The 24015-nt window shown below is 62.7% G+C and overlaps 2 protein-coding genes across 3 annotated transcripts; one reads left to right on the top strand and one right to left on the bottom strand.

The window, feature by feature from the left end:
- Positions 1–4001: 4001 nt before the first annotated feature.
- TMEM235 (transmembrane protein 235) lies at positions 4002–10170 on the top strand. Its single transcript, XM_047080421.1, is given in 8 exon segments — positions 4002–4128; positions 4131–4154; positions 5488–5568; positions 5736–5873; positions 8687–8770; positions 8773–8875; positions 9284–9327; positions 10094–10170. Coding segments are annotated over 8 exon segments (678 nt in total).
- Positions 10171–10878: 708 nt separating this feature from the next.
- LOC124513355 (probable low-specificity L-threonine aldolase 2) lies at positions 10879–16791 on the bottom strand. Of its 2 annotated transcripts, XM_047081277.1 has the most exons (7): positions 16379–16790; positions 14788–14871; positions 14154–14242; positions 13551–13736; positions 12728–12865; positions 12286–12478; positions 10879–11729 (listed from the first exon to the last, which is right to left on the bottom strand). In XM_047081277.1, exons 1-7 carry the CDS (start codon positions 16578–16580, stop codon positions 11434–11436), a joined length of 1188 nt encoding a protein of 395 aa, XP_046937233.1. In that variant the 5' UTR covers positions 16581–16790; the 3' UTR covers positions 10879–11433. The 2 variants fall into 2 exon arrangements, with proteins under 2 accessions (XP_046937233.1, XP_046937234.1); XM_047081278.1 differs by lacking the exon at positions 12728–12865 and having other exon boundaries at positions 16379–16791.
- Positions 16792–24015: the final 7224 nt, after the last annotated feature.

The raw sequence follows: 24015 nt of genomic DNA, 5'->3' as shown, positions 1-24015 counted from the left end.
CAGGTAGATAGGGTGATTTAGAGGTTAGAGCCCTGCGGTCTGCCTCGGGAATCGAATCGTCCACCTGCCCCAGCACTGTGAAGAGGACCGGCCTGACCAAAAGTGACCCGCCAAGTACGGAGCCACTTGCCACTGTCTGCAGGTCGGCACCCCTTTGGGGTGCTGACCATTCTTTGCAGATTGCCCTTGAAAATAACTCAAAATCGTCTCTGAAGCCTCCTGTAATCTTACCTGCATTGTGTGTGTGTGTGTGTGTGTGTAGACTTGCAAAGAGGCAAAGCTTGTCCAAGATGGTACAACTAGTAAGTATTAGGGGTAAGGCTTGAACCCAGGCATCCTGGCCTCAGAGGTGGGGCCTCCCTGATTCGTGATGCTGCCCGGCCTTTCAGGTGTGGCCGGGGTCAACTGCCTGACTCTGGGGGCTGAGGCCTATCTTGAAATCCATTTTTCAGACTTTGTCGAAAAGGCCTTCGTTCTACGGAACTGAAACCTGCCTCCCCAGGGTTTCTGTTGATCCAGTACGACATTTTTAAAAATTTGAACTAAGATTCATGGGAGCTTGAAAAGATAGTACGAAGGGGCCCCATGTACCCTTCACCCACTTTGTCCTGTTGTAACTACAGTAAAATGTCTGTACTTGTTTTCAGCATCTTTACTGTTGGGACGCCTGGGTGGTTCAGTCAAGCTCCGACTCTTGGTTTCCGGCTCAGTTCGTGATCTCACAGTTCAGGCCCTGCGTCGGGCTCCGCACTCACCCGCTCACCGTGGGGATCCCGCTTGGGATTCTCTCTGCCCCTCCCCCCGCTCTCGCGTGTGTTCTCTCTTTCTCTCGATAAAAATTGGAAAGAAAAGAAGGTTCTGTTGTGCAGCTCAGCTTGCTGTGAACCAGTGTTGCCGGCACAAAGGGTTTTCTTGTCTGGGCCCAGCCAGGGTGAGTCCAGCCCTTAGAGCAGAGCAGCTGAGCCAGAGCTTTCCTCACCCCTGGGCTCAGCCTACAGGATTTGAGCCCGTTTTCAGCTGACCAGCCAAACCGGGGCCTTGACTTCTCTGTGGCTATTTCCCACCTGATCTCACGGTGGTCACATCCACCCACTCGTTCACTCAGATGCTTGTGCATCTGCTGTGTGCGCATGCTACGTCCAGGAACTGAACGAAGGCCAGAGAGGACCCGTCTCCTGCAGGGAACTCGGGAAGACCAAGGCCAACAAACGGCCGTATGGTGTGGAGGCTGAGAAGACCATGAACTCTGCATTGGGTGGAGATGAAAGAACTGAGCTGTCTGTCCGGGAGCAAGGAGGAGGCTGCCAGACGACCAAAGAAGGGAAAGGTGTGCCAGGCAGAGGGAACAGAAGCGTACGTTCTGGAGACTGCAGGTGCATCCTGGGATGGGGCATCAGTGGCACCTTCCTGTTTCCCTGTTAGCAAAGCTCCATCAGAGGTGACCAGGCTTACGGATGGACAGATGCTGGCAAGTCCCAGCTGGTTGTGAGGAGCCCTTCATCGGTCTGTCGGTCTCCGGGGACGAGACTGACTAGGTATGTGGCTGGCTGCCTCCCAGTTAGGGCCAGGTCCCTCCTGTCCCTGATTTTGGTGGCGATGTCCTGGAGATGGGCGTGGTGCCTGCCAGGTGGCCCACCGACAGCTCTAATCATGAGTTAAGAGTTGACAGAAGTCGGATGAACGGTGAAAACGGGGGGGTCACTCTGAAAAGTGGCACTTTTCCAGAGCCAGGCTAGGGTATAATTTGGGTCCATCCCAAGGACAGAGACTGGGGGAATTCATCAAAGTAGCCCCTCGAGGGCCAGTGCTTACTGCCTGGGGGACAATCCAGTCAGCGGCTCCAGCTTCACATTGGGTTTAAAAACACTGAACTTTAAAGCAGTGATGGGGCGCCTGGGTGGCGCAGTCGGTTAAGCGTCCGACTTCAGCCAGGTCACGATCTCGCGGTCCGTGAGTTCGAGCCCCGCGTCGGGCTCTGGGCTGATGGCTCAGAGCCTGGAGCCTGTTTCGGATTCTGTGTCTCCCTCTCTCTGCCCCTCGCCCATTCATGCTCTGTCTCTCTCTGTCCCAAAAATAAATAAACGTTGAAAAAAAAAATTTAAAAAAATAAAGCAGTGAGGCGTAGACTGCTAGCCTGGCCGTCTGCACTGCGGTGTGGGGGGAATACTTGTCTATTCTGCACAGAGCTGCGTGGCCCTGTGGGAACGGTGGCCTCAAGCAGTGCTGGCCCTGGCCCTGACAGCAGAATCCTGTTTAAGTTTTATGGGGGTGCAAAGAAGACCCTTCGAAACCAGCTCTGGCTGAACAGCGGGCGTCACTGAGAAGGAACGTGTAGAGCACACAGCCAGAGAGGGGCTCCTCGGTTCTCCCGTCTCTAGATTCGTCCTTCAAGCCCACAGGAAGGCTTTGAGCCAACTAAAGCAATCTTGGTCCTTGTCACCTTATAGGTAAACGTTAGGGTCACTAGTCACCCTTTTGCCCCGCAAGCCCCACCTCCATGCCCCCTGCCCTTCTCACCTCCTGCTTTGTAGATGCCTGTCTCGCCCGGAACACCTGCTTTGTGTTTGCTGAATTCTTTCACCTGCCAGGCCCAATGCCCCCTGAGAGGGAAGCCCCCCCCCCAGGTACTCCCCAGCTTCAGAGCAGGGCGGGGGCACCCACAATGCCACAGCTGGGAAGCCCCTAGGCCTGCTCTGTGCCCCAACCCAGCCTTGGAAAGGTGCACAGCCTGCAGGAACCCCAGATGATTCCATGGGCTCTGAATGCTGCTTGAGGTAGTGTCTCAATGACTGCTTCCTGGCTGTATTCCTCAAACCTAGTGGAGGAAAAAGGGCTGGAACATTCAGAAACGAGAGCCTGGGTGACCCTGGGTCATGAAGCTACTTGGTCCGAGAAGGGCCACCTTCAGTGATGATGTGGACGTCAGCCTCGGACCCTGTCTCTGCAGGCTCTGCCGGGCCCTGTGGGGCAGCCACCCACCATCCAGGGGCCCAGAGAGAAGCCCCCCCCCATCATCCACAATTGCACCCAAGAGAGCCCCCTCCCTACCATGCAAGTCGTTGCCTGCTCCTGGGTGGGGGCCCTTTGAGACTCCCCTGTTTCCCACCCACGGCGTCTGACCGTGTCCTAGAAGGCGCCTCGTCCACGTTTGCTGAGTGAGTGAGGGACAGGCAGAGCCGGGCCCTGCCCCCTGTGACATTTGTAATTAGAAGCTAACTGGAAGCAAGCCTTCACCCTCCTGCGGCCCCCTCGCCAGCCTGCCTAGGCCCTTTGCCCACCCACCCCGCTTCACCGGATCCCTCTGGTTAGTCGGAGACCGATTAAGACCAGGACCGCAGGGCCAGCCAGCGGCCAAGTGCCCCAGCCAGGGGCGGCTGCCTCCCACCATTCAGGCTGTCAGCTGCCCGCTGAGCCCCCTCCTGGGACGACGCAGGCCCCACCCTTCCTCCTCCTCGGCCCGGCCGTTTGGAGGCTGAAAACTCAAAGGTTTAGAGCGATTAAGACATTTGTCCCGGGATCCAGTCCAGCGGCCGGCCCCTCGGTTCGCTGGGATTTGAACCCAGGTCTGCAGCGGCGCTACCTGCCGCTCTGAGACTTCGTTCTGTCCCCTGGGGCCCAGCTGTGCGATCGCCATCAGCGAGAGGTGGGACCGATCTTCCTGCGAACCTGGGGGGGGGGGGGCGTATCGCGAGGCCAGCGCGCAGGCAGAAAAGGGGGCGCCGCGTCCCGAAGAGGCTCAGAGCGGACGCACCGGCTTGCGCGCCCCGGCTCCCCGCGCCCAACCCTGACCCCTGCCCGCTCCCCAAATCCCAGGCGCCCCTCCCCGCCCTGGCTGCCCGCGTCCCCCCAACCCTGCCCCCCTACTCCCCGCCCCGGCTCACCAAATCCCGGGCGCCCCCTGCCCGGCCGGGTTCCCCCACTCCCCGCTCCCCATCGCCCCCCGCACTCTCCCACTCCCGCGGCCCTCCGCGCTCCCCGGGACCCTGCACCCCGAGCCCCGCATGGCCCGGCTGGGCGCGCTGCTCAGCTTCGCGCTGCTGGCGGCCGCCGTGGCCAGCGACTACCGGTACGTCCTGGAGGTGGTGGACGCGGGCAACCGCACGGGGCGCGCCGCGCGGCGGTCCTGGCACTCGGGCTCTGGCGCGTCTGCGAAGGTACGGCGGGGCGGCGGGCCCGGGGCGCAGAGGGCGCGGCCAGGGTGGCGCCCCCGCACGCCCCCACCTCCGTCCCCTCCCAGAACCGGCTGGGTGGTGACAGTCGGGCTACCAGTGCAGGCGCGGGAAATGAATGTGTTCGGGGGGTGGGGGTGTTGCGGGACCCCTTAAGGACCCAAGAGCCTGGGGAGCAGGAGCCGTGGCCAGTCCCCTGCCCGCCCTGGTGTGTGTGTCGGGGTGGGGGCGGGGTGTCTTGTGTTAGGAGCTGCGGCAGGTACTTGACAGATGACCGGTCAGCCCCAGGCTCTCAGTGAGCTCTGCTGCTGGCTGATGCCTGACCTTGTCCTTGCTCAGCCTGCAAGTCGTTGCCGTTGCCGGAGAGGGAGAGAATGATGCTTCTCAGGATGCAAGCTGGGTGGGGGGCGGCGGCAGGAAGGAGGGGGCAGAGGCAGGGACAGGGGGCACCCAGGGGCCACTCTGCGGTTCCTCCTCACCAAGGGGTGTGGGGCCCCTGGGAAGGCACCCTGGGAAGGTGACCACCAGCCGTGTCTTGATTGCTGTCCCCAGGGTTGAGCCTGGCACAGCCCCCCCCCCCGCCCATCTCTCTACACACACACCACTGCCCCCACCTGATCGTCTGACATGCACACGGGCACAAAACAGGAGTGCCACGTGCATTTCAGACCTGTATAGATGCTGCCAGTTCCAGAGAGAGGAGGGCATTCCCACCCCCCCCCGGGGGGCTTCCCCTGCACAGAACCAGCCCTGGGGGTCAGCAGGATCTGTGAGAGGGTGTGAACGTGTGTGCATACGTCAGTGTGAGTGCAGGCGTGTGTGCACGGAAATGTGTGTGGTGAGCATGTGTCCCTGTGTGTATGAATCAACGTGTGAGCATCTCTGTGTGTGTGACTGTGTGCGCGTGCGTGTGCCCGTGTGTTTCCAAACGTGGGTGCGTGTGCACGTGTGTGCAGGAGTCAGACACCCCATGACCTGCACCTTTTCCTGTCCGGGCAAAGCCACATGTGAGCACGCACACGGCCCCGGGCTTAAAGTTGAGGGCGGCGTGAAACTGTAGACAGGCATCCGTGTAGGTATCGTGTGTATGTTGTAGAAACAAAACACGAGTTCTGAAACCCTCCAAACCCATTTGGAGCCACGGCTCTGGGGTCCAGGAGAGAATTTGACGGGGCTCCGGGGCCACTGGTCAGCCCACTGGGTTCTGGCAGGAACCTCGCCGCGTGCCCACAGGCCCACCCATCTCAGAGGAACACAGGGTGGGTGGGGGCCGGCAGCTGTCCAGCCCACCAGGTTTCGCGTCCTTTCTGCTTTGCAGGGCAAAACAGCTGCGTCCCCCTGAGCGACCCCTTTGCCGGCGAGAGCCTGGATGCCTCCACCTTGGTGCGGCGCCTCGTCTGTGAGTCCTGGGCCCGAGTCACGCCCGTCCCTTCCCCAGTCTCCAGGTGAGACTGTCCTGTGAAGGGGGACCTCCAGGCAGACAGGACTCTGAAGCGCTCACCTGGATCTGCCTTGGGGGGGTCGGTCCGCGTCCCCGCCCGCACCCTGAGGCCCCACTCCTGGCAGCCCTCCACCGAGCTGTCATGGTGGTCTTGCCCCTGAGCCTCGTCCTTGTCGTGTGCGGCTGGATCTGCGGCCTCTTCGGTTCCCTGGCACAGAGCGTCCTTCTGCTGCTCTCCGCCGGCTGCTACTTCTTGCTGGGAGGTGAGTCCTGGGGGCCGTGGGTCCTGGGAGGGCGTGCCTCCTTTCCCCGCTCCCATCGGTTGTGCTGAGCCTGGGCCCGCCCTGGGGATCCAGCAGCAGCAGCCAAAGGCACCTTGGGTGGCAGCAGCCTTGACAGGGGCAGGGGCAGGGGTGGAGGCCTTTATAGTAGGGACAGGGGCAGGGGTTCTGGCTGTGGGCCTAGATCGAGGGACGGAGGAGCCCCGAGGTTGAGCTTCTAGGCATGGGAGGCATGAGACTCCCCGAGGCGACCCCAGGACCTGCCCTACTAGCCCCGCAGGAAGGGCATGGGCTGACCCCTACCTGTTCTCCTTCCCAGGCTGGCCTGGTAGGAGGAGGGAGAGTGGGCAGGGCCAGGCATTAAGACAGGTGAAAAGGGGCCCCACAGTCCTTGGCAGTGACCCCAGCCTAGCCCAGACGATGACTGGTGACAGTTCATCAGCTGAGATTCACCTAGACTCTGCTGGGCACCGGGCCAGGCACTCCCGCAGGGGTGCAGCCGAGGCCTCTCTGTGGTCCCAGCCTCCAGCTGAGACGGTCAAGGATTCACCAAGGTCAGCAGGAAGCTTCACTGCTTTTTGGTGCCGTCTGCCCCTGGCAGCCAGCCGGTGCCCCCAGAAGCCCAAGGCTGGAGGTCACTGACGGTGGGCTGGGGCTCCTCGGGGTCAGTCCTCAGGGGCCTGTGCTGTCGGGGGTGAGGTCTGAGCCGAGTCTGGCATCCGGGCCAGCTCTACCGTCAGGGCCATGGCACTTGAGACCCAGACCGTGTGGGCCCGGGGCTCCCTCTCGGGCAGGCCCGCCTCCTCCCCAGGGGATGCTGTGCCCTGTGGGAGGCCTTGGTCAAGACGGACTCGGCGGGCTTGCCTGGAGCCAAGAGACTGGGGGACCAGGAACCTGGGCGTGAGTGTGCTTTAGAGAACGAAAGCGGGAGAAATCAGCTGTGGCCTGACCCCAGAGACCGGCTGTGTGGGCCCAGATCCAATCAAGAGGACCTTGGGAAGCCAGTGAGACGAGTAAGAGAGTGGAACTGTATCCGGGAAACCTTGGCGTTAGGCTCTCAGAACCAGGGCGCTGGCCAGTGGGTGGAGGGAGAACCTGGTTCAAAGAACAACGCCTCACGTGCTCCCCTCGCCCAGGGTCCAGTCTGGCTGCACCACTGCTCTCCTTGCAGGGTTGGCGGGGGGGGGGGGGGGGGGGGGGCTCCTTGGAAACAGGTCAGCTGACATCATTGACAGGGGCCCGTCCACGTGGCGGACACACTAGCTGTAGGGGCTCAGGGACAGGAATGTCACCCCGAGGGGACCTGTCTGAGGCCAGTTTGCCCCACGCCTACCCCCACCATCGGCGCCATGAGAGGAGGAGGGACGGAGGGGTCGGGGGCGAACACCCAGCCCCCCCACCCCCCGAGACAGGAGCATGAGTTCTCCTGCCACTGCCCAGCTTGAGGCTCCGTTGCCGGCCAGGGGTGGAGGTCAGCGGCTCAGAGAGTGGTCTGGCAGGAGCTGGAGCTGCTGTCCCCGTCCCCGGGCCAGGGGACGGGGTGGGGGGGTTGTTCCAGGTGGGGAGTCAGGCTCCGGAGCTTACACCGCGTCCCCTCCTCTGCCGGGCTGGACGGAGGCAGCCAGTGGGCAGCCTGGGTGGCCTGGTCGGGAGCTCTGAGCGCCACAGGCTGAGACAGACACCTCTGTTTTGGGGACTCCCGCTGCGTGAGAGCTCCCGCGGGAGCCTGAGAGCGGCCGTTCGCCAGCCCTGCTGCGGGGTGGTGACCCCAGTTCCAGGGCCCCCTCCAGGGGGCTTCACGTCCTTCCCGAAATTGAATCCAAAACTTGTGCTGCGGCTCTGCCCAGCCCTAGTCTGGTGGCCGTGAGTCCTGCCTTTCTCCTTCCCATCTTTGGTCAAGTGAGGGATCACAGAGGGCTGGGACAGAGTCAGGCAATATGGGGACCCCAGGACTACGCCCCTTCTCTGAGCCCCAGTGAGATCCAGATCGGCTCCGGTCAGCCTCCTGCCCTTGGCTGGGCAGAGTCCAGAGGGAACCCTGTGCCAGGAAGTGCCTGTGGAGGGCATCAGGACCCCCCCCCCCGCCAGCTTTCCCTACAGTTGGCACAAAGGGTAGGCTCAGCCTGCAGCTGTGGGACACGGGGTGCTTCTCTGGGCTGGTCCTTCTGACTCGGGGTGAACAGGAAAATGTCCCAGTGCCCAACTCTTAGCTTGCCCCAGAACCTCTGGGCACCGGGTCACTGCACCCAGCACCCTGTGCAAAGTCGGAGTGTCAGAGGGAGGAGGGTGTTCGCTTCAGAGGAAGACGGGGTGATGGGATCAGGCAGGCAGGGCCTGGATCGGAGACCTTGGGGGCGGGGAGAGGGCCTGCAGAGGCCGGACACTTAGGCTAGGGCCAGAAGGAGAGGAGGGGGTAACCCAATGAAGCGGGGGGGATGTGCAAGGAAGAGGGGGCCTGGTCAGAGCTCTGGAGCCCCCGACTCCCAGTAGAGGTCACTAGCTGTGTGTGTGTGTGTGTGTGTGTGTGTGTTGGGGACTCCGGGGAATACAGGAGGGTGCTGGGATACAGAGATGGTTTATGTGAGTCGGGACCGTTGCTGGGGTGTAGGTGGTACTGTTTGTAAGGGGTTTTGTGGGGTGAGTTCGGGGACTGGATAGGAGCCTCCGCTTCCCCCAAAGGCCAGCGGACAGGGGCTCCGAGGCCGTGTCTGCAGGACCGCCTTGGCCAGGACCTGGTTAGGCAGCTGCCCCCAGCGGGCAGCCCCACGGAGTGGTCCCCCTGCCCCCTCCCCCAGGTGCCCTGACCCTGGTGGGGGTCAGCATCTACACCAGCTACTCGCACCTGGCCTTCCCTGAGACCGCCCACCAGTACGGCCCCCGGACGTCCGCATCAGCTTCGGCTGGTCCGCAGCCCCGGCCTGGGGCACTCAGCGGCCTCCCCCTGCTCACAGCGGCCCGAGCCCTCAGCCTGAGCCGGCAGCCGGGTGTCCCCCGCCCCGCGGTCATCTGAGTCTCAGAGGGGCGAGCGGCGGCGGGGAGAGGGGCTCAGTTTCCCTTCGCATGCCTAGGCCTGGCTGGAGCTCTGGCTGGGAGGGCACCCCTGGGGGTGGGGCAGGGGGCTGGGGGCAGAGCCAAGGATCCGGTCTCCTCTTGCTTGGCAAAGCCAGATGTTTGGGGGCCTCCCGTGCCCGGTTTGTGCCCTTTAAGGACTAACTGGTTTGGCCTCCTCTCAGGCATGAGTTGAAGGGCTCCCAGCAAGAGACAGCGAGCGGCCCGAGATCGTCAGTGGGGCCGGGGCGGGGGTGCTCAGCGGGCCCCCTGGCGTCTCGCGGGCAGGGCTTGCGGTGGCCCTCCTCCGCCAGTCCTGGTGAGCCACCTGTCCTCATTCCCAGGGCCCTGGCTCAGGGGCAGAAGCTACCCTTTGACCTGGGGAGGGGTGAGTTTGAGAGAGAAGCAACTACCCCTTAAACACCCACTGAGTCAGGCTCCATGCGGAGTGCCCCCTGCTCGTCTGCCTGTGAGGTTCTCGGGGTACCCTTCACGTGAGTTGCCATTCACCCATTTTACAGAAGGGAAGTCTGAGGCCCCGACCATCCCAGAGCAAACGGCAGAGCCAGATGCCCTTACAGGCAGGTGGACCCCGAGGCTCAGTTCTGTCCGCTGGTCTTCGAGGGCAGGCGTTGGTGGGGAGGATGCTGAAGAGGGGTGCCCGGGAGTCCCCCGGGATTTGCAGAGGGCTCTGAGTGGGCTGGATGCACCTGTGCCCCCTTGTTCTCGGGCCTGGTGGGGCTGCCGCTTCCGGCGGGCTGGTACTCCGGGACCCCACTCCTCCCATCTGCAGCTCCCTGCGGGATGTCTGGGGGTCCCAAACAAGCAGGTGCCGAAGTCCCTGTGGGGGTGGGGGAGCCATGGCAGGTGGCGAGGTGACCCAGAGCGGCAGAAACCAGGGCCCAGAGCTTTCGGCGCCTCCGGCTTCCTGAATGGAGGTGGGTGGGGCTCAGCACGCAGACCCTGGGTCATCGGGAGACACGAGACACGCTCACTCTCCTGTAGGTAGAGAAGGCGGGAGACCCCGAGGAGAAGGGTCCCTGAAGCCCCAGACAGCCCCATTTGGGGTTCAGGACCTTCCAGAGTCTGGGATGTGTGTGGGGGTGAGGGAGGGGGATGGTGGCCTCTCTGGTCTCGGTCTTCCCCTCCCCCAGCCTCCCTTTATCGCTCCAAAGGTTACAGGAAGCTCCTTGGGGCCTTCGGGGGCTGCACCGCTGGGGGCCCCCACTGAGGGCTTCCCTTCCTATGTGTGCGTTAGCATTTACCGTTCCAGGTAGCAACGGTGTGCCCACTTGTCCTTAAATAAATCAGTTCATGCTACGTGCAGATGAGCCTTGTTTTTCTCTCTGAAAATTTTTTGCAGGATAAATGACACACGCGTGTGGCTTATGAAGAGTGCGAGGGCAATAACCTTGTTACCAGCTGTGTGTTTGTGTGTCTGTGTCTGTCCACCCAGAGATGCCTTCTGCAAACCCAGCAAAGCTCCTTCCCTTCAGGTCAGCACAGGCGGGAGAGGACCCCCGCCTCAGGCCGGATCCTGGATGGGGGCAGGGCGGGGGGGGGGGGGGCTTTGCCGGCAGGTCTTCTCAGCTTGTGAGGCTCTAACTTGACCTCTCCTGCGGTTCCCTGGGGAGCGGGGCGTGCAAGGGTTTGCCTCCCTGTCTGTAGCTGGGCCTAAATTACCCCCGGAGTTGCTAAAAACCGAGATCCGATCCCAAATTCTTTACAGTAAAGACATATTCTTTTGTAAGCAGGAGAATTTGATTTATCTTATTTTTTTAATGTTTATTTATTTTTGAGAGAGAGAGAGAGAGAGGCAGAGCATGAGCAGGGGAGGGGCACAGAGAGAGACAGAATCGGAAGCAGGCTCCAGGCTCCGAGCCGTCAGCACAGAGCACGACGTGGGGCTCGAACTCACAAACCGTGAGATCATGACCCGAGCAGAAGTCTGATGCTCAACCGACTGAGGCACCCAGGCGCCCCAGAAGTTTTATTTTTAAAAAAGGAAAATGCATAGAGATGAATACAGGCTGAAGCCCAGCCCCCCGACACGGGAGTTACTGCTCTTTGCCATCCAGCGCCCCGCTGCCCCTTTCTGATTTTCCTGTCACCTTTCCCCCCGTGTCCCCGAATACGAGCACAGGACACGCTCATTTGCTGCGTGACTCTGAGCAGATGGCTCAGGGCCGCTTCCCCTTCCGTGCACTGGGAGCAGAGGCCCTGCCCTGGCTGCTTCCTGGGCTCTGGTGAGGGGCTGGAATGGGGTCCCTCCTGTCGGCATTTGTGGCACCCCGTCCCTGTCCCCGTTCCCGACACAGGAGGCGCTCCGGGCTTGCTGAATGAGTGCCAGAGGAAGGTTTCGCCCCGGGCGTGGGAAGTCCAGGGGTCCAAGGGGACAAGGGGGACACGGGGTGTCCTTTTACTGCCTCTCCTGCCTCCTCCCTCGGGACACCTCCACTCCCCGCCTGGAGCCCGGCTGGGGCCCAGGGGCCGGTCACCCCGTCCTCAGGGCCCCCAGCTGCTTCAGCACGAACCCCCACTTCCTCAGCGCCAGCTCGGTGTCCCGTGCGGAGACGTCGCGGTGCCACACGGCGCGCACTGACCGCCCGGTCCAGGGGAACAGCAGCACGCGCACCGCGCGGCCGGTCTGCGCCACCTCGTCAGCGCTCACGGCCTGCAGACGCCGGCAGAGCTCCTGGGGCGGCAGCCCGTCCACTGTCACCATCACCATGTTCGTCTCCACGGCGGCGAGATCCACGGAGCAGATAGGGGACGCCAGCTCCTGGAGCCCTGGGCCCAGGTCCCGTGGTGAGTGGAGCCCGACCCCAGGACCCCACCACCGCCTCCACTGTCCGGCCCTGTCGCCCCGGGAAAGACAGAGGGCAGCCCGACGGGAGTGGGGCAAAGAGACACCCTGAATCCTGACACGGACTTCAGAGTCCCACAGACTTGGCTGCACTAGCTGCGTGACCTTGGACGGATCAGTTAACCTTTCTGGGCCTCAGTTTACTCCTCTTTCAAGTGGGGACATGAAGGGGCTGTTTCGAGGACTCCATTAGGAAACGTAAGGCCCAAGTTAGAGGCTCCACTCTGCCGGCTCCCGCAGGAAATGAGAATTCCTGACCCCCGTGGAGGGTTTAGTGGTACGGGCCCCGCATCACCGTGGTCTGGGAGACCACCCTCGCCCCCGGGGGCCCGACCCGTCATGGCTCGGTGGCTTAACCCCCGTGTTCCAGAATCAGAAGGATGTGGCCCTGCTGGGGATTTGGGTCCCGCTGCAGGGGACCCCCAAGGCACTCTTCCGGGAGCAAAAGGAGGTGAGGGAGGGGGCATGAGGTCCGGGCACCTTGGGCAAATCTCCGAGCGTTCTGGTGGTCCCTCAGCAGCACCTCCTCCACGTCTGCCAGCCCTACCAGGGCAGCTGCGGCCAGCACCCCCGCCTGGCGCATCCCCCCGCCCAGGGCTTTCCGGAGGCGCCAGGCTCCTTCGATGAAGTCCGTGGGCCCCCCAACCAGGGCTCCCACCGGTGCGCCCAGGCCCTGGGAGGAAGAGAGGAGAGAGTCCCGCGTGCCTGCGCCCCCAGGTGTGCATCTCTGTCCTCTCACCCCGGGGGGAGGGGGATGTGAAGGGGACAGGGAAGGGCAGACACCGTGGCCCCATCTGGGGTTGGGGCTCGAGGGGCCCGGGGCCAGCAGCGGCCCTCATAGGAGCTCAGGCACCCGGCTCCGACTCCTCTTGTGGGCACCCCCATCACCCTGTGTCTGGGAGGCAGCCGGTGGCTTCCCCACCTTGGAGAAACAGAGGGACACAGAGTCACAGTGCTCCACGATGCGGGCGGGGGGCACGTGCAAAGCCACCGCAGCGTTCATCAGCCGGGCCCCGTCCAGGTGGACCCGGACCCCGCAGCTCTGGGCCAGGAGGCGCACCTGGGGGCCAAGTGCAGGCCACAGTCAGAGGGGCTGGGCTTGGGGCAGAAGCCGAGGGAGGATGGGTCTCCAGAAGGTCACGGGGTTTGGTTCCTGGAGGAGCCACGGCGGGGGTGGGGGGTGGGGGGTACGGAGTGAAGAGAGCTGGGTTGGTGACCAGCTTGGCCGCCTGGGACCTGAGCAGACACATCTTCTGCCTGGACCTGGGTGCCGTCCTCTAGGAAAGGGGGTTGACGGTGAGCGTTTCATCTCGCGCCTACGGTGGCTATGGCCAGAGCGGTAGATGCCCCTCCTACCCAGGCCGCACCCCTGCTCCGTGAAGGAGATGCTCTCAGCCCTTCTCACAGCCCTTCTCAGCCCTTCTCACGGGCAAAGGGCAGGTCTGGAGACTTAGCACTCAGGTTCTCACACCGGGGAGTGGGACGGTTCCTGCACAAGCTGGTGCTACTCTGGGCTCCCTGGGAGGGAGGGGTGGGGGACGGGTCTCTGTTCTGGGGCCTAAAGTGGGGCAATAGTGCCCTTCACATCTGCAGCCTGGGACCACATGTCCTCCCACAACACTTCTGGCTGCGATGGGCACCCACGGCCCGTGTCAGAGACCTAATCCCCGGAGAGGGGCCCCATGGGACAGGAAGCCAGGAGCTGGCTGGTGGGGTGGGGGGCACAGAAGTGGGGTAGGGCCTACCTGGCGTAGGTAGTCGATGGGGAGAACCCGGCCCCCCGAGCTGCTGTGGGTGTTTTCCAGGCAGATGAGCTCACAGACCGGGTGGTAGGGGCTCCCGAGGCCCCGTGTGACCATCCTCTCCAGCTCAGCCAGGTCCAGGGTCCCATGGGGCAGGTCTGGGAGGGGGTGGGAGTGCACCCCAGCAATCTGCAGGTATTGGGGTGGGGATTCAGGATCAGGTCCAGGGGCTCAGGGTCACCTCCTACCTCTGTCCTGTCTGCTTGTCCCCAGCTCTGGACCCTGGAGCCTTGCCCCTGTGCTGCAGCCCGAGGGTTAGCGTGCTCCCCCCACCCCCCGCCCCAGCAATCAAGGGCCGCGTGCTCTGGGTACCCACTAGGGGGCAGCAGGACACCAAGCACAGCCGGTGTCCCTGTGGCGGCCGGAGCCGCGGCTGCCCCCATGTGGTCAGTCTGGGGATGGCTCTCCTTCCCGCCTCCTTAGAGACGCCACCACCCGGCCATTTCTTCCCTCTGCAGGTCCCATCGCGGTGCCTGGAAAGCAGGTTCCCACCAGAAATGCTGAGCAGCTCGTGCTGGCCCCAGGTGAGGGGTGACGGGTCCTTACCTGAGCCACCCCGCCCTGCTCATAGACGTGGAGGTGGCTCTCCTGCCCGAGGAGGAGCTGGGAGCCCCTGCGCTGGCAGTGACACATCACTGAGATAGATGGGGGAGGGCAGTGTCGGCTCCGAGTGCCACGGGGCCCACCGGCAGAGCGTCTCCTGCACTGGAAGCCCACCACGGTGCTGCCCCTTGGGGCCAAGCAGCTCCGGGCACGAGCCTCAGTCGGGCCCAGCAGGAAACCGAGGGCGCATGCGCACTGGGGAGCCAGAGATTTTTTTTTTAACAAAGGGACAACTTATAAAGGTGTGGCAGCATGTAGGGAAGTCAGAAGGGACAGTGCAAGACCCCCCAGGCCTTAAGGGGCAAGAGAAGGCTGTGGTTACCAGAACCTGGAGACAGGGCAGTGTGGAGAGGGCTGGCCCAGGGAGAGCCTCTGGGGAGGGAGCTGGGGGAGGAGCGCAGACACGCTGGCCTCACTCTCCTCCCCCCCTCCCCTTGCTAGGGGCCCTCCTGACTGAGCCCAGCAGAAATCCAGATGGCTCAGGACCCCACTGATGTTGTCCCAGCCCCGCCTCCAGCACCAAGGAGAGAAACACGGAGGGAGGGGCTGGAGGGCAGAGTCACCCGACGCCGCTCACCAGAGATAAGGTTGGCCATGGTGTTGGTGGGCACGAACAAGGTCCGATCCACCCCCAGCAGCGTGGCTGCCTTTTCCTGCAGCTCTGAGGAGGAGAGGGATGGGGTGCAAGGAGGATTCGTCAACAATGGCAGTCTCCTTGCATCACTCATAACCGTGAGCCCATGTCGTGATGAGGTGAGTGGCCAAGCCAGACAAGAGCCCTGGTCTGCCAGCTGCACAGTCTGTGGTCTTGGTGACCGCATATCTGGGTCCAGAGGCCCCTCACTGAACCCTCTACACCCAGCCTCCTCCTGGGCCACGGTCTCCCCCCCCCCAATTGAAACTGTGGTTTGAACCCCCCCGTCCCATCCAGACCTCACACCTGTCTCACTTCCTTTCCCATCAGCCCCTTGCAGGTGGGGCCCTGCGGTTTCTCTGCTGACTTCCTCTCCCAGAACAGGACAGGAGCTCTCAGAAGGGGGGACTCGGGGAGGGGGTGAGCGGGGCTTCTGGCTCCTGCTTTGAAACCTGCTGTGGCTCCCCTCTGCCTGTGGCATCAAGTCCAAAGTCTTCAGCATGACATTCAAGGGCAGTGGGATTTGCCTTCTGCCTCCACCTTCAGGGACAGGGGTGGCCCCGGCACCCCACGCTCCAGCCACATTCCCTTATCCATATCCTAAACACCTTCCTCACCTCCCAGTGAGCTGGCTCCCTTCCTTGCCTGGGGGCTCCCCTCACCCTTCAGGAGGCTACTCTGCAAAGTCCCCCTTCCCTGTGAGTTCCACGCCTCCGCTCACCCCCAGTTCTCAAGGCCCTCTCTGTGGACACATGTCAACCCCAGCACTTCCCCCACCCCATGGTGGTATGCCTACTAAGCAGTGGGCTCAGCATTTTTGAAGTTCCAGGCAACAGTAGGTGTCTGCAAAATTCATGACCACCAGACGCCATCTGGCCCCATAGACAGGCCCTGGGGGCTCAAGTGGCAACCTGTAGCTTGTCCCCGGCACCGGAGAGGGTTGTACGCACCCCAGCAATAGCAGTGGTCCGCAACTGTCAACCCAGGGTGGGAGTGCTGTCACTGTGTCACTTGAAAACGCTCCCTAGCTTATTGGAGCCCGCTCCTTGAGAGGTGCAGGCTGCGGAAAACCCCCTTATCTAGAGCGGCTTTCTGTTTATCTTCACGTGGAAAGACAGTGGGTCCAGGACAAGAGCTACAGGTTTTAGAGAAAAGACCTGGGCTCACATACTGCCTTGCCGTTTACTGGGTATGAGACCTTGTGTGCCACACTCGCTGCGATGCTGATCTCAGAGCCCTCCTGTGCAAGGTGAGACCACACCCATCTCTTCCAGCAGTGGCACGACACTTCAGTGTGCACACGCATCACCTGGGCACCCTGTTAGCGTGCCGATTCTGGCTCAGCAGGTGGAAGGGTGGGACCTGGGGCTCTGCATCCCTAACAGACTGAGCAGCTAGGCCCGCAGAGCTTCACGCCCAGCCTGCAGCTGAGCCGCCACCCGCGCGCCCGGGGCCGCCTCTCCCGCCAGCACCACGGACAGCGCCCCGGGGTCTCGGCGACGACCCCAGGCCCCGGCCTGCACACCCGGCTCACCGCGGACGGTGGGGTCCTCGCCGTAGTCGTCGTCCCCCACGACCGCCTCGGCCATGGCGCGCCTCATGGCCGGCCCGGGCTTGGTCACCGTGTCGCTGCGCAGGTCCACCACGTGCACCGGGACCCCCGCCCCGCCCCCAGACCCCCGCGTCCGGAGGGCCCCCTGCCGCTGGACCGCGGCCCGAGCCAGTCCACGAAGCATGGCGGGGGCAGCTCCCGACCCCACCCCGACCCTCCCGAGCGAGCGCTACCCGGAGCGGCGAGGGTCGGCACGGCTTCCCCGACCTCGACCTCGGCCGCTGACCAGGGCCTGCGGGAGCGCCCGCGGCATGCTGGAAGTTGTAGTTCGGACTTCGTCCCGGCGGGCACTGCGCAGGCCCGGGCAGGAGGGTGCCGAGGCACGCTGGGAATTGTAGTTCGGGCTTCGCGGGGTGGACACGGCGCGAGATGGGCCTGGGGGAGAGGGAGTCACAGACGGGGAAACTGAGCCGTGCACCAGCTAATGCCTACAGTCACATGTGGCGGAGGTGGCCCGGCCGGCTGTCCCCGGAGTCCCCAGGGTCCCGTTCTGAACCACTACTTTCCGTCGCCCCTAAAAAACAGCATCCCGCCATCTGCTTTTTTCGATATGGATTTTTTTGAGGACCTCCTGCGTGTCAGGCATGGCCTAAATGCCAGGCAGAGGGATAGAGGATGGCACAAGCGGTCTGAGCGTCCCACTTCATGGGGTATAATGGGAGGCAGAATTAGAGGGGTGCACAGGGAGCCCCCTCCTCCATACCCCCTGCCCTGGAGGGGTGGGCTACCTCCAACTGAGGTACAGCGCAGGGTAATAGTGAAGGGGACCGACTGACTCCAGTCCTCACTTACCAGCTGTGCGGCTTTGGACAAGCCTTTCAGCCTCCCCGTGCCTCAGTCTCCTCCACTGCAGAATGGGCTGCTTTGAGGAGTCCCTGACCTAATGTGTTCAGTGCTGACCCTGGTGCCTGGCTGTGGGTAAGTGCTACGTGTGAGTGCTTACTTCTTGCTGCTGCTATTATCATTGTTTCTGGCCAGAGCCCAGGGCCCTGGGGCTTGGTGGTGCTGCTGTGGGGCGCACGGTGACTCAGCCAAGACTGGACCTTCTGCAGCGTGACCCTTCCTCACACGGAAGGACGGGCCTCCCTCTGAGTGCCCAGCCCCACTCGGCTGCTCCCCTTCCTGGAGTATGGCCACAGATGTGTGTCCCCCATGGGAGGAAGTTGGTCCCGAAGGGCCCAAGTTCACCAGAAGAGGCACCCAGGGCTCTGGTCAGAGCACCCCTGATCAAAGAGGACACTGACGCCTTCATCAGAGGTCTGCCATGTGCCTGCTCCAAATTGGGTCTGGGGGTGAGGGAGAGTAAGGCCAGCCTGCCTTCGGAGCTCGGGTCCTCAGGGTGGGGACAGGATGCTGCCCAAGAGAGGAGCACTGGGAAGAGGGGGGATGTCAGCACCACCGGGGGGGAGGGTGCTGCAGCAGGCTTGGCTGAGGCATCAGGGTGGGCTTCCCGGAGGAAGCAGTGACTGGGCTGACTTTTGAAGACAGAGCAGGTCGCTAACCAGACAAAGGGAGAACTCGAGGCAGAGGCTTGGGGTAGGTCTCAAAGGAAGGCCAGCCTGGCGGGAGAATCGAGCAGGGGTGGAGAGGCAGCTATATCCAAGGTCGGGGCAACTTCCCCGGGGCTCTCCCCCTCCCCCCCAAGCCTAGCGCAGGCATCCTGAAGGGGCAGGAATCTCAAGTCCCCGTGGGATCAGTGGCCGCAAGGACCCCCGTCTAAAGGAAAGGCTCATCATGCCCTCCCCCACCCCAGTGCCCCTCTGGCCTTGACCCACAATCTGCACTGAGTTCCGGGCCCTTGGAAAACAAGCCCCTTATCTCGGAGTCTGGCTCCAGCCCTTCTGCTGGGAAGTGGGGTGGGGAGCAGAGGCCTCTGTGGGCAGGAAGGGAGGGGTTGGGGCCTCAATGGTGGCTCTCAGGAGAGCAGGGAGTAAGGGGCAAAGAGCTGGGTCCCCAGACAGGCGGCCTCTTCCTGGGGGAAGCTGGGGCCTAACAGGGCTCATCACCCAGTCCAAGCCTCCCCTCCGCCCCCCCCCCCCGGGGCCAGTCCCGCCAGTCCCGCCACACCTTGGTGGTGGAGGGGGCCGGCGGGGTGGGGGCCTGGAGCAAAGAGGCCCTGGTTTCTGGGACCCTGTCGTGGGGGGAGGCCCTCTGACCAAGGCTGGGTCTTAGGGGGCCTGTCTACGCTCGTGTGTCCGTGTGTATCTGTGTGCACACACGTATACAGGTATCGGCGTGTCCGTGCGCACGCGTGTGAGCATGTGTTTGCAGGTGCACACGTGTGTGTACACGCACGTGTGAATGTGTCTGTGTAGGTGTGTGCACGTGCGTGTACAAATGTGCGGGGTGCCTGTGCACGTGTGTGTATACACGCGTGTCTGTGCGCGTGTGCCTGCGTGTGTCCCTGGCTGCGGCTGCTATCGGAGTCATCCTGTTGGTAAGCTGGGAACACTTCACAGCCCCCAGGTGGAAGGAGAAAGCAGAAGGCCCGTGAGCACCCCCTCCCCTCTACCCCAGGTCACTGAGCAGACCCCTTAAGTCTTTCCCCTCAGAGGAGAGCCCAGCCCCCTAACCAGCTGCCATCCCTGGAGGTCAAAGGCCTAAGGTCGTGGGACAGTCTCCTGCACACACAGACCCGCCTCACCCCACACATCAGCTGCCTCCTCCCCCAAGGCCACAGCCCTAGGCTAGGCCACCTCCGGGTGTGCCCCGCCCCGCAGCCCTGGCTCTGGGTCTAGCCCCGCCCTCTCACCGCAGGGCAGCCAGATGGCAACACCTCTGTTCCCCGAATGCGCTGTGCACCGGCCTCGCTCTCACCCCCAGGTTTTGCACCTGTGTCCTTTCTACCCGGAAACCATCGGCACGTGTCCTTGGTTATCGCCTTCTGAGTCTTCGGGTCTCAGCTGAGAGGTCCCTTCTTCCAGGAAGCCCCTCTGGCCCCAGCGCCAGCAGGGCAGGGAGACGGCCTGCCTTCCGGGGTGTCAGTATCGTCCCTTCCCATCGCCTGCGAGTTATGGGAAAGGGCCGAGATGCCCTCGGCCTTTGGAGTGTCCTGTATGCCCAGGCTGGCCCTGGCCCACAGTAATCCCAGCTGAATGAGAGACAAAAGGGGACATACAGATTGACTCCCCCCAACACCCCTTCCCTGGGGAAGCGTGGAGTCCAGGAGCCGTGTCGGGAGCTCTGACCATGGAGGGCCCTGGGTCCCCGTGCAAGAGGAGGCCAGGAATGGCTGAGGAACAGACATTCGTCCTGCCTTGGTCTGTCCACGGAGGACTCTCCAGGGAGGCCCCCAAGATAGCCCCTTCCCTGGCCTTCTGGAGATGTCTATTTGCCACTCCCCTGTGCGTTGGGAGGACACTGGGCAGGCTTGCGGGGGGGAGGGGCAAGACATGAGTTCAGAGTGGCTGCTTTCGTGGCACCCCGGGCTCGCTGGCACCCCTCCAGGTGCAGGCTCTGGGGTGTGGGCGCAGTGCACACACACACACACACACACACACACGCACTAGCCGAGTTCAGCGTGCGTATTCCTGTAACGCTGGGCCGCTGGCAGGAAGTGAGTGGCGGGAGGCCGCTGCTGGGAACCAGGGGCTGGCCCCACGGAGATAAAGGGAGGCAGCAGATTGGAACTGGAGATAGCGGCCTTGGGTCCCGGTAAACAGGTTGGGGGAAACGTCCTTCCCATCCCAGCCTCTTGGCCCTGAGCCCGCAGGATCCATAGGGCGCTGGCCCGCGTCCAGGCCCAGCAGCCTGGGAGTCAAGGGAGAGCTGTTTGCACCATAATCTTCCCAGACTGGGTGGGGGTGGGGGCAAAGGAGAGAGGGCTGGGCCCCCCGCATCAAGGCCACACGTGCTGGTGTAGAGAGGGAAGGGGACAGGAGGACCCCTCCGAGCCGCTGCACCTCCCCCACTGCAGAGGGAGATGTCAGAGCACAACAGAGGAGTCACCTTCAGAGCCCTCTCGGCACATGCTTGGGAGACCAAGAGAGAATGGAGGCAGCGAGGGGGGCAGGGGCTGCACCCCCACTGCCCAGCGGGCAGAGGGGAAGCTCACACCTTCACTGGAACTCAATCAGGGGCCGGCTGGGTGGGGTCTGCACGGCCGATGCCCAGGACCTGGCACAGTGGGGGCTCACGTACACGTGTACTTCTAAAAGAGTTACAATGGGGCACCTGGGTGACTCAGTCACTTAAGCTCCTGACTTCGGTTCAGGTCATGATCTCACGGTTCGTGAGTTCGAGCCCCGCGTCGGGCTCTGTGCTGACCGCTCAGAGCCCGGAGCCTGCTTCGGATTCTGTGTCTCCCTCTCTCTCTCTCTCTCTCTGCCCCTCCCCCGCTAGCTCTCTCTCTCTCTCTCTCTCTCAAAAATAAAATAAACTTTAAAAATATGAATTAAAAAAAAAAAAAGAAATAGAACATGACCAGGATTCCAGAAGGTTCCTTGTCACTCACAAACCCTCCCTCTGCCAGCAGTTCCTGCTGCTGTCTGACTTTTATGATCGTTACCTGCCTCTCTTCATGGTTTTGCCACCATGGATGGGTCCCTTAGTAACAGCTGACTGCCGCTAGTTTCTGAACTCGCCATAATAAGTCGAGTCACAGTGCACGCTGGTAGCCTGGCTGCTTTTGGTCAACATCATGCCCGCAACGTTCATCCGTGTTGGAGCTGCGGTTCATTCTTTGCCATGGCTGTAGTTTTTCCACCGTGTGCCTGGACCACAGTTTGTCTCTCGGTTCTGCCTGTTTCGAGACCGCCTTACGGTCAGGTTTGGGTGCCGCTGTGCGCGTGCGCATGCGCATTCACGTTTCCTGGGGCGAGCCCCCCACCCCCACCCCGCCAGACCTGCTGGGGCAGCCGACGCTTCTCTGCGGCTCCAGGGGGCGACGCGGAACCCCCTCCCAGAGTGGCTGAAATGCGGGATCACGCTTCCTGACTTGTGCCATTCCGGCGCGTGCGCGGGCAGTGGCGTGGTTTGATTCTTATCTACTCTTTCGCCTGCATAATGGAGTTGAACGCCTCTTCTCCACGCGTTAGCCGGTTTGGATTCCTCCTCGGTGCAGAGCCTCAGTCTTTTCTCACCGGTTTGGGTTTGGCACTCACTCACATATGCCGTGTACCAACTCTTCTTGGTTGCACGTCGTGCCAAAAAATAGTTCCCTTTTCTGTGGCCTGTCTCTGCAACTTCTATGGAATACTTGATGGATTCCAAGTTCCTCCTTTTATGTCCTTGAATTCATTGCGCACCCCGCCCCGCCCCCCTTAATAATTAGTGTCTTGCTTAAGAGCTCCCTTTCCTCAAGGTCATGATGATATCCTCCTAATTTTCTTCTAAAATTTGGAAGTTCTGCCTTTCCCGTTGGGCCTACACGTGTTGACTATTTCCCTGCAACCGCTCCCTATGCCCACTGAGGTGGAAAGTGCAACTCCAAGGGAGGACCCCAGACACAGAGGTCATGTTCCCTCCACCAGATCCTCCCTTTGCTGTGCTCCCGGATGGCCGCCATGCCCCGGGCCAGGCCGGCGGGGCTGGTTGCCTCTGTCAGGGTGGCAATCAGGAGGGAGAAGTGGTGGTGGAACCGGGGAAGGTCCTGGTCAGAAGTGCCAGGGAGGCCTGGAGTCAAGCGCCACCATAGTTTGGTCCCGCGAACCTCAGAGTACCTGGTGCCTAATAGGCACTGCCCCATCCCGCCTCGGCCCAGCACAGCCCTCCATCCCTGAGGCCCGGAGTGGGCAGACAGGAAGCCTTTAATGCCCTTCAGGGCCCCTCCCCAGCCTGTGCAAGGCTGGGGGCTCGGCCTTCCAAGATGGGAGGTGTTGGGTCAGGATCCGACCCCTCCCACGGAGGCACCCTCACCTTGGGCCGCAGCGGGCAGGCCCTTGAGGAGCTCCAGGTCCTAAGAGCGTCTCAGGGGGCCCGGAGGGGACAGAGTGAAGACCTGGAAGCTGGGTGGGTGGGGCGGCTGGAATCCTGGGAAATCCTCGGGGACGGTAGCCCCAGGGCTCCCTCTGCTCTGCTGGGAAGCAGCCAGCCTTCCAGGAATCAGCTGGGGGGGGGGGGGCGGGGGCAGGGAGGCCTGTGGGGGGAGCCAAGCAAGCCCAGGGCTGGGTCCCCACTTCAACGACCTCCCTGGTGGGGGGGGGGCTGGGGGACGCACGGCAGTGGGGCAGGAGGCGTGGGGACGGCGGCCAAGGGACCTTCTGCAGAGCTCTGAAGATCCCTTGCGTTTCAGGCCCTGCCCGGGGACACTGGACACCGAACACTCCCTCCCTGCCTTCCAGGGCCCCCAGCTCAGGCTGCAAGCAAAGCACACCTTGCACCTCCCGCCCTCCCCCCTCCCCCCTTCCTGGGGCCCCTGCGCTGCACTCAGGCTGGGCTCCCGTCAGCTAGAGGCAAGCGTTCGGGGTCTGGCCTTATTTATTGCTGCAGCTTCCTCCTCCTTCCAGTAATCTGTCCTCCGACTCCAGGCTGCTTCTGATCAGGCAGCAGACCTCTGATCCCTGAATCTCCGTTGCTTACCGGCATCGGCCTCTGGCTTCCTGTTACCCGGCCTGGGCTGAGGCTCGAGGTCAGCTTCGTGCAGGCTGGGCCCTTGTCTGTTCCCGGGGGCCTCTGTCCTGGCGGCCGGGGCCCAGCAGGCAGGGAGGACAGAGGGCTCAGACTCCAGGCCTGGGCGCGGCGGCCCGTGTGGAGGTGGGTCCAGTTCCACAGATGCTGACCCCCCGCCAGGTGCGGAGGACTCAAGAAGGAGGGCCCCCCAGGCTCCGGGTCCTGCCTGGTGGGAAACCACGGCTCCCACCATTGCCCCCCAGTTTGTTAGGGTGCCCTTCCCCGAGACCCTCCCCTGCCTCCCATCGCCTGCTTCTGCAGCCGGTGGGGGATAGACGCTGTGTGGGAAGGAAGAGCAAAGAAGGTTCTGGAGGGTGGCCATGGACAGAAGGGGTCCGGGCTTTGGGGTCCACTGCCCTAGAGACTCCCTTTGGCCCTTATCCCTAGGAGGCGAGGATGGGGAAGGGCATCTGTTGTAGAATTCCAGGCTAGCCCACGTCGTCCGCCCTGCCCAGGTGAGCCCCAAATAGCCCAGAGGAGCCGCAGGTCATAAGGGACACGGACGAGAACGGCTGCCCAGCATCTGCCAGGGTCTAGATCCAGGGACAGACGTCCGGCGCCCTGAGGGCAGGTCCCGTTTATGGACAACACTGTGCTCCATACAGCGTCTTGGGTTTGCAGCCAGTTATCAGTCACTGAAGAGTGCCCTCTTGTTCCCCAGCCGCAGGAAGTTTCTCTGCTTAGGATCCCCAGTCTCTCTGTTATCGCGTTCCTGGTGGGCCTGTTTCTGTCCTCTGTGTCATATACGAGTCGAATTTCCTTCCCCGCTGGCAGCGCTGAGCGCCCCAAGCTTGGCTCCCGAGCTGCTGACCGAATGGCTGGGGTCAGGAAGAGCGTGGTCTTCGTAGTGGCAGAGTGGTTTTTGGGGGGAGGTGGTCTTTGGGAAGAAGAAAGGTTGGAACTTGAAGTTGGAGAATGGATCAAAGTAAGGGAGGCACCAGGGAGACCCC

This window comes from Lynx rufus, unplaced genomic scaffold, assembly GCF_022079265.1.
Source record: "Lynx rufus isolate CCGP_SWC_20201006 ecotype Redwood Valley unplaced genomic scaffold, mLynRuf1.p SCAF_18, whole genome shotgun sequence".
Classification (NCBI taxonomy): Eukaryota; Metazoa; Chordata; class Mammalia; order Carnivora; family Felidae; genus Lynx; species Lynx rufus.
This window is presented reverse-complemented; position numbering and strand designations above follow the sequence as displayed.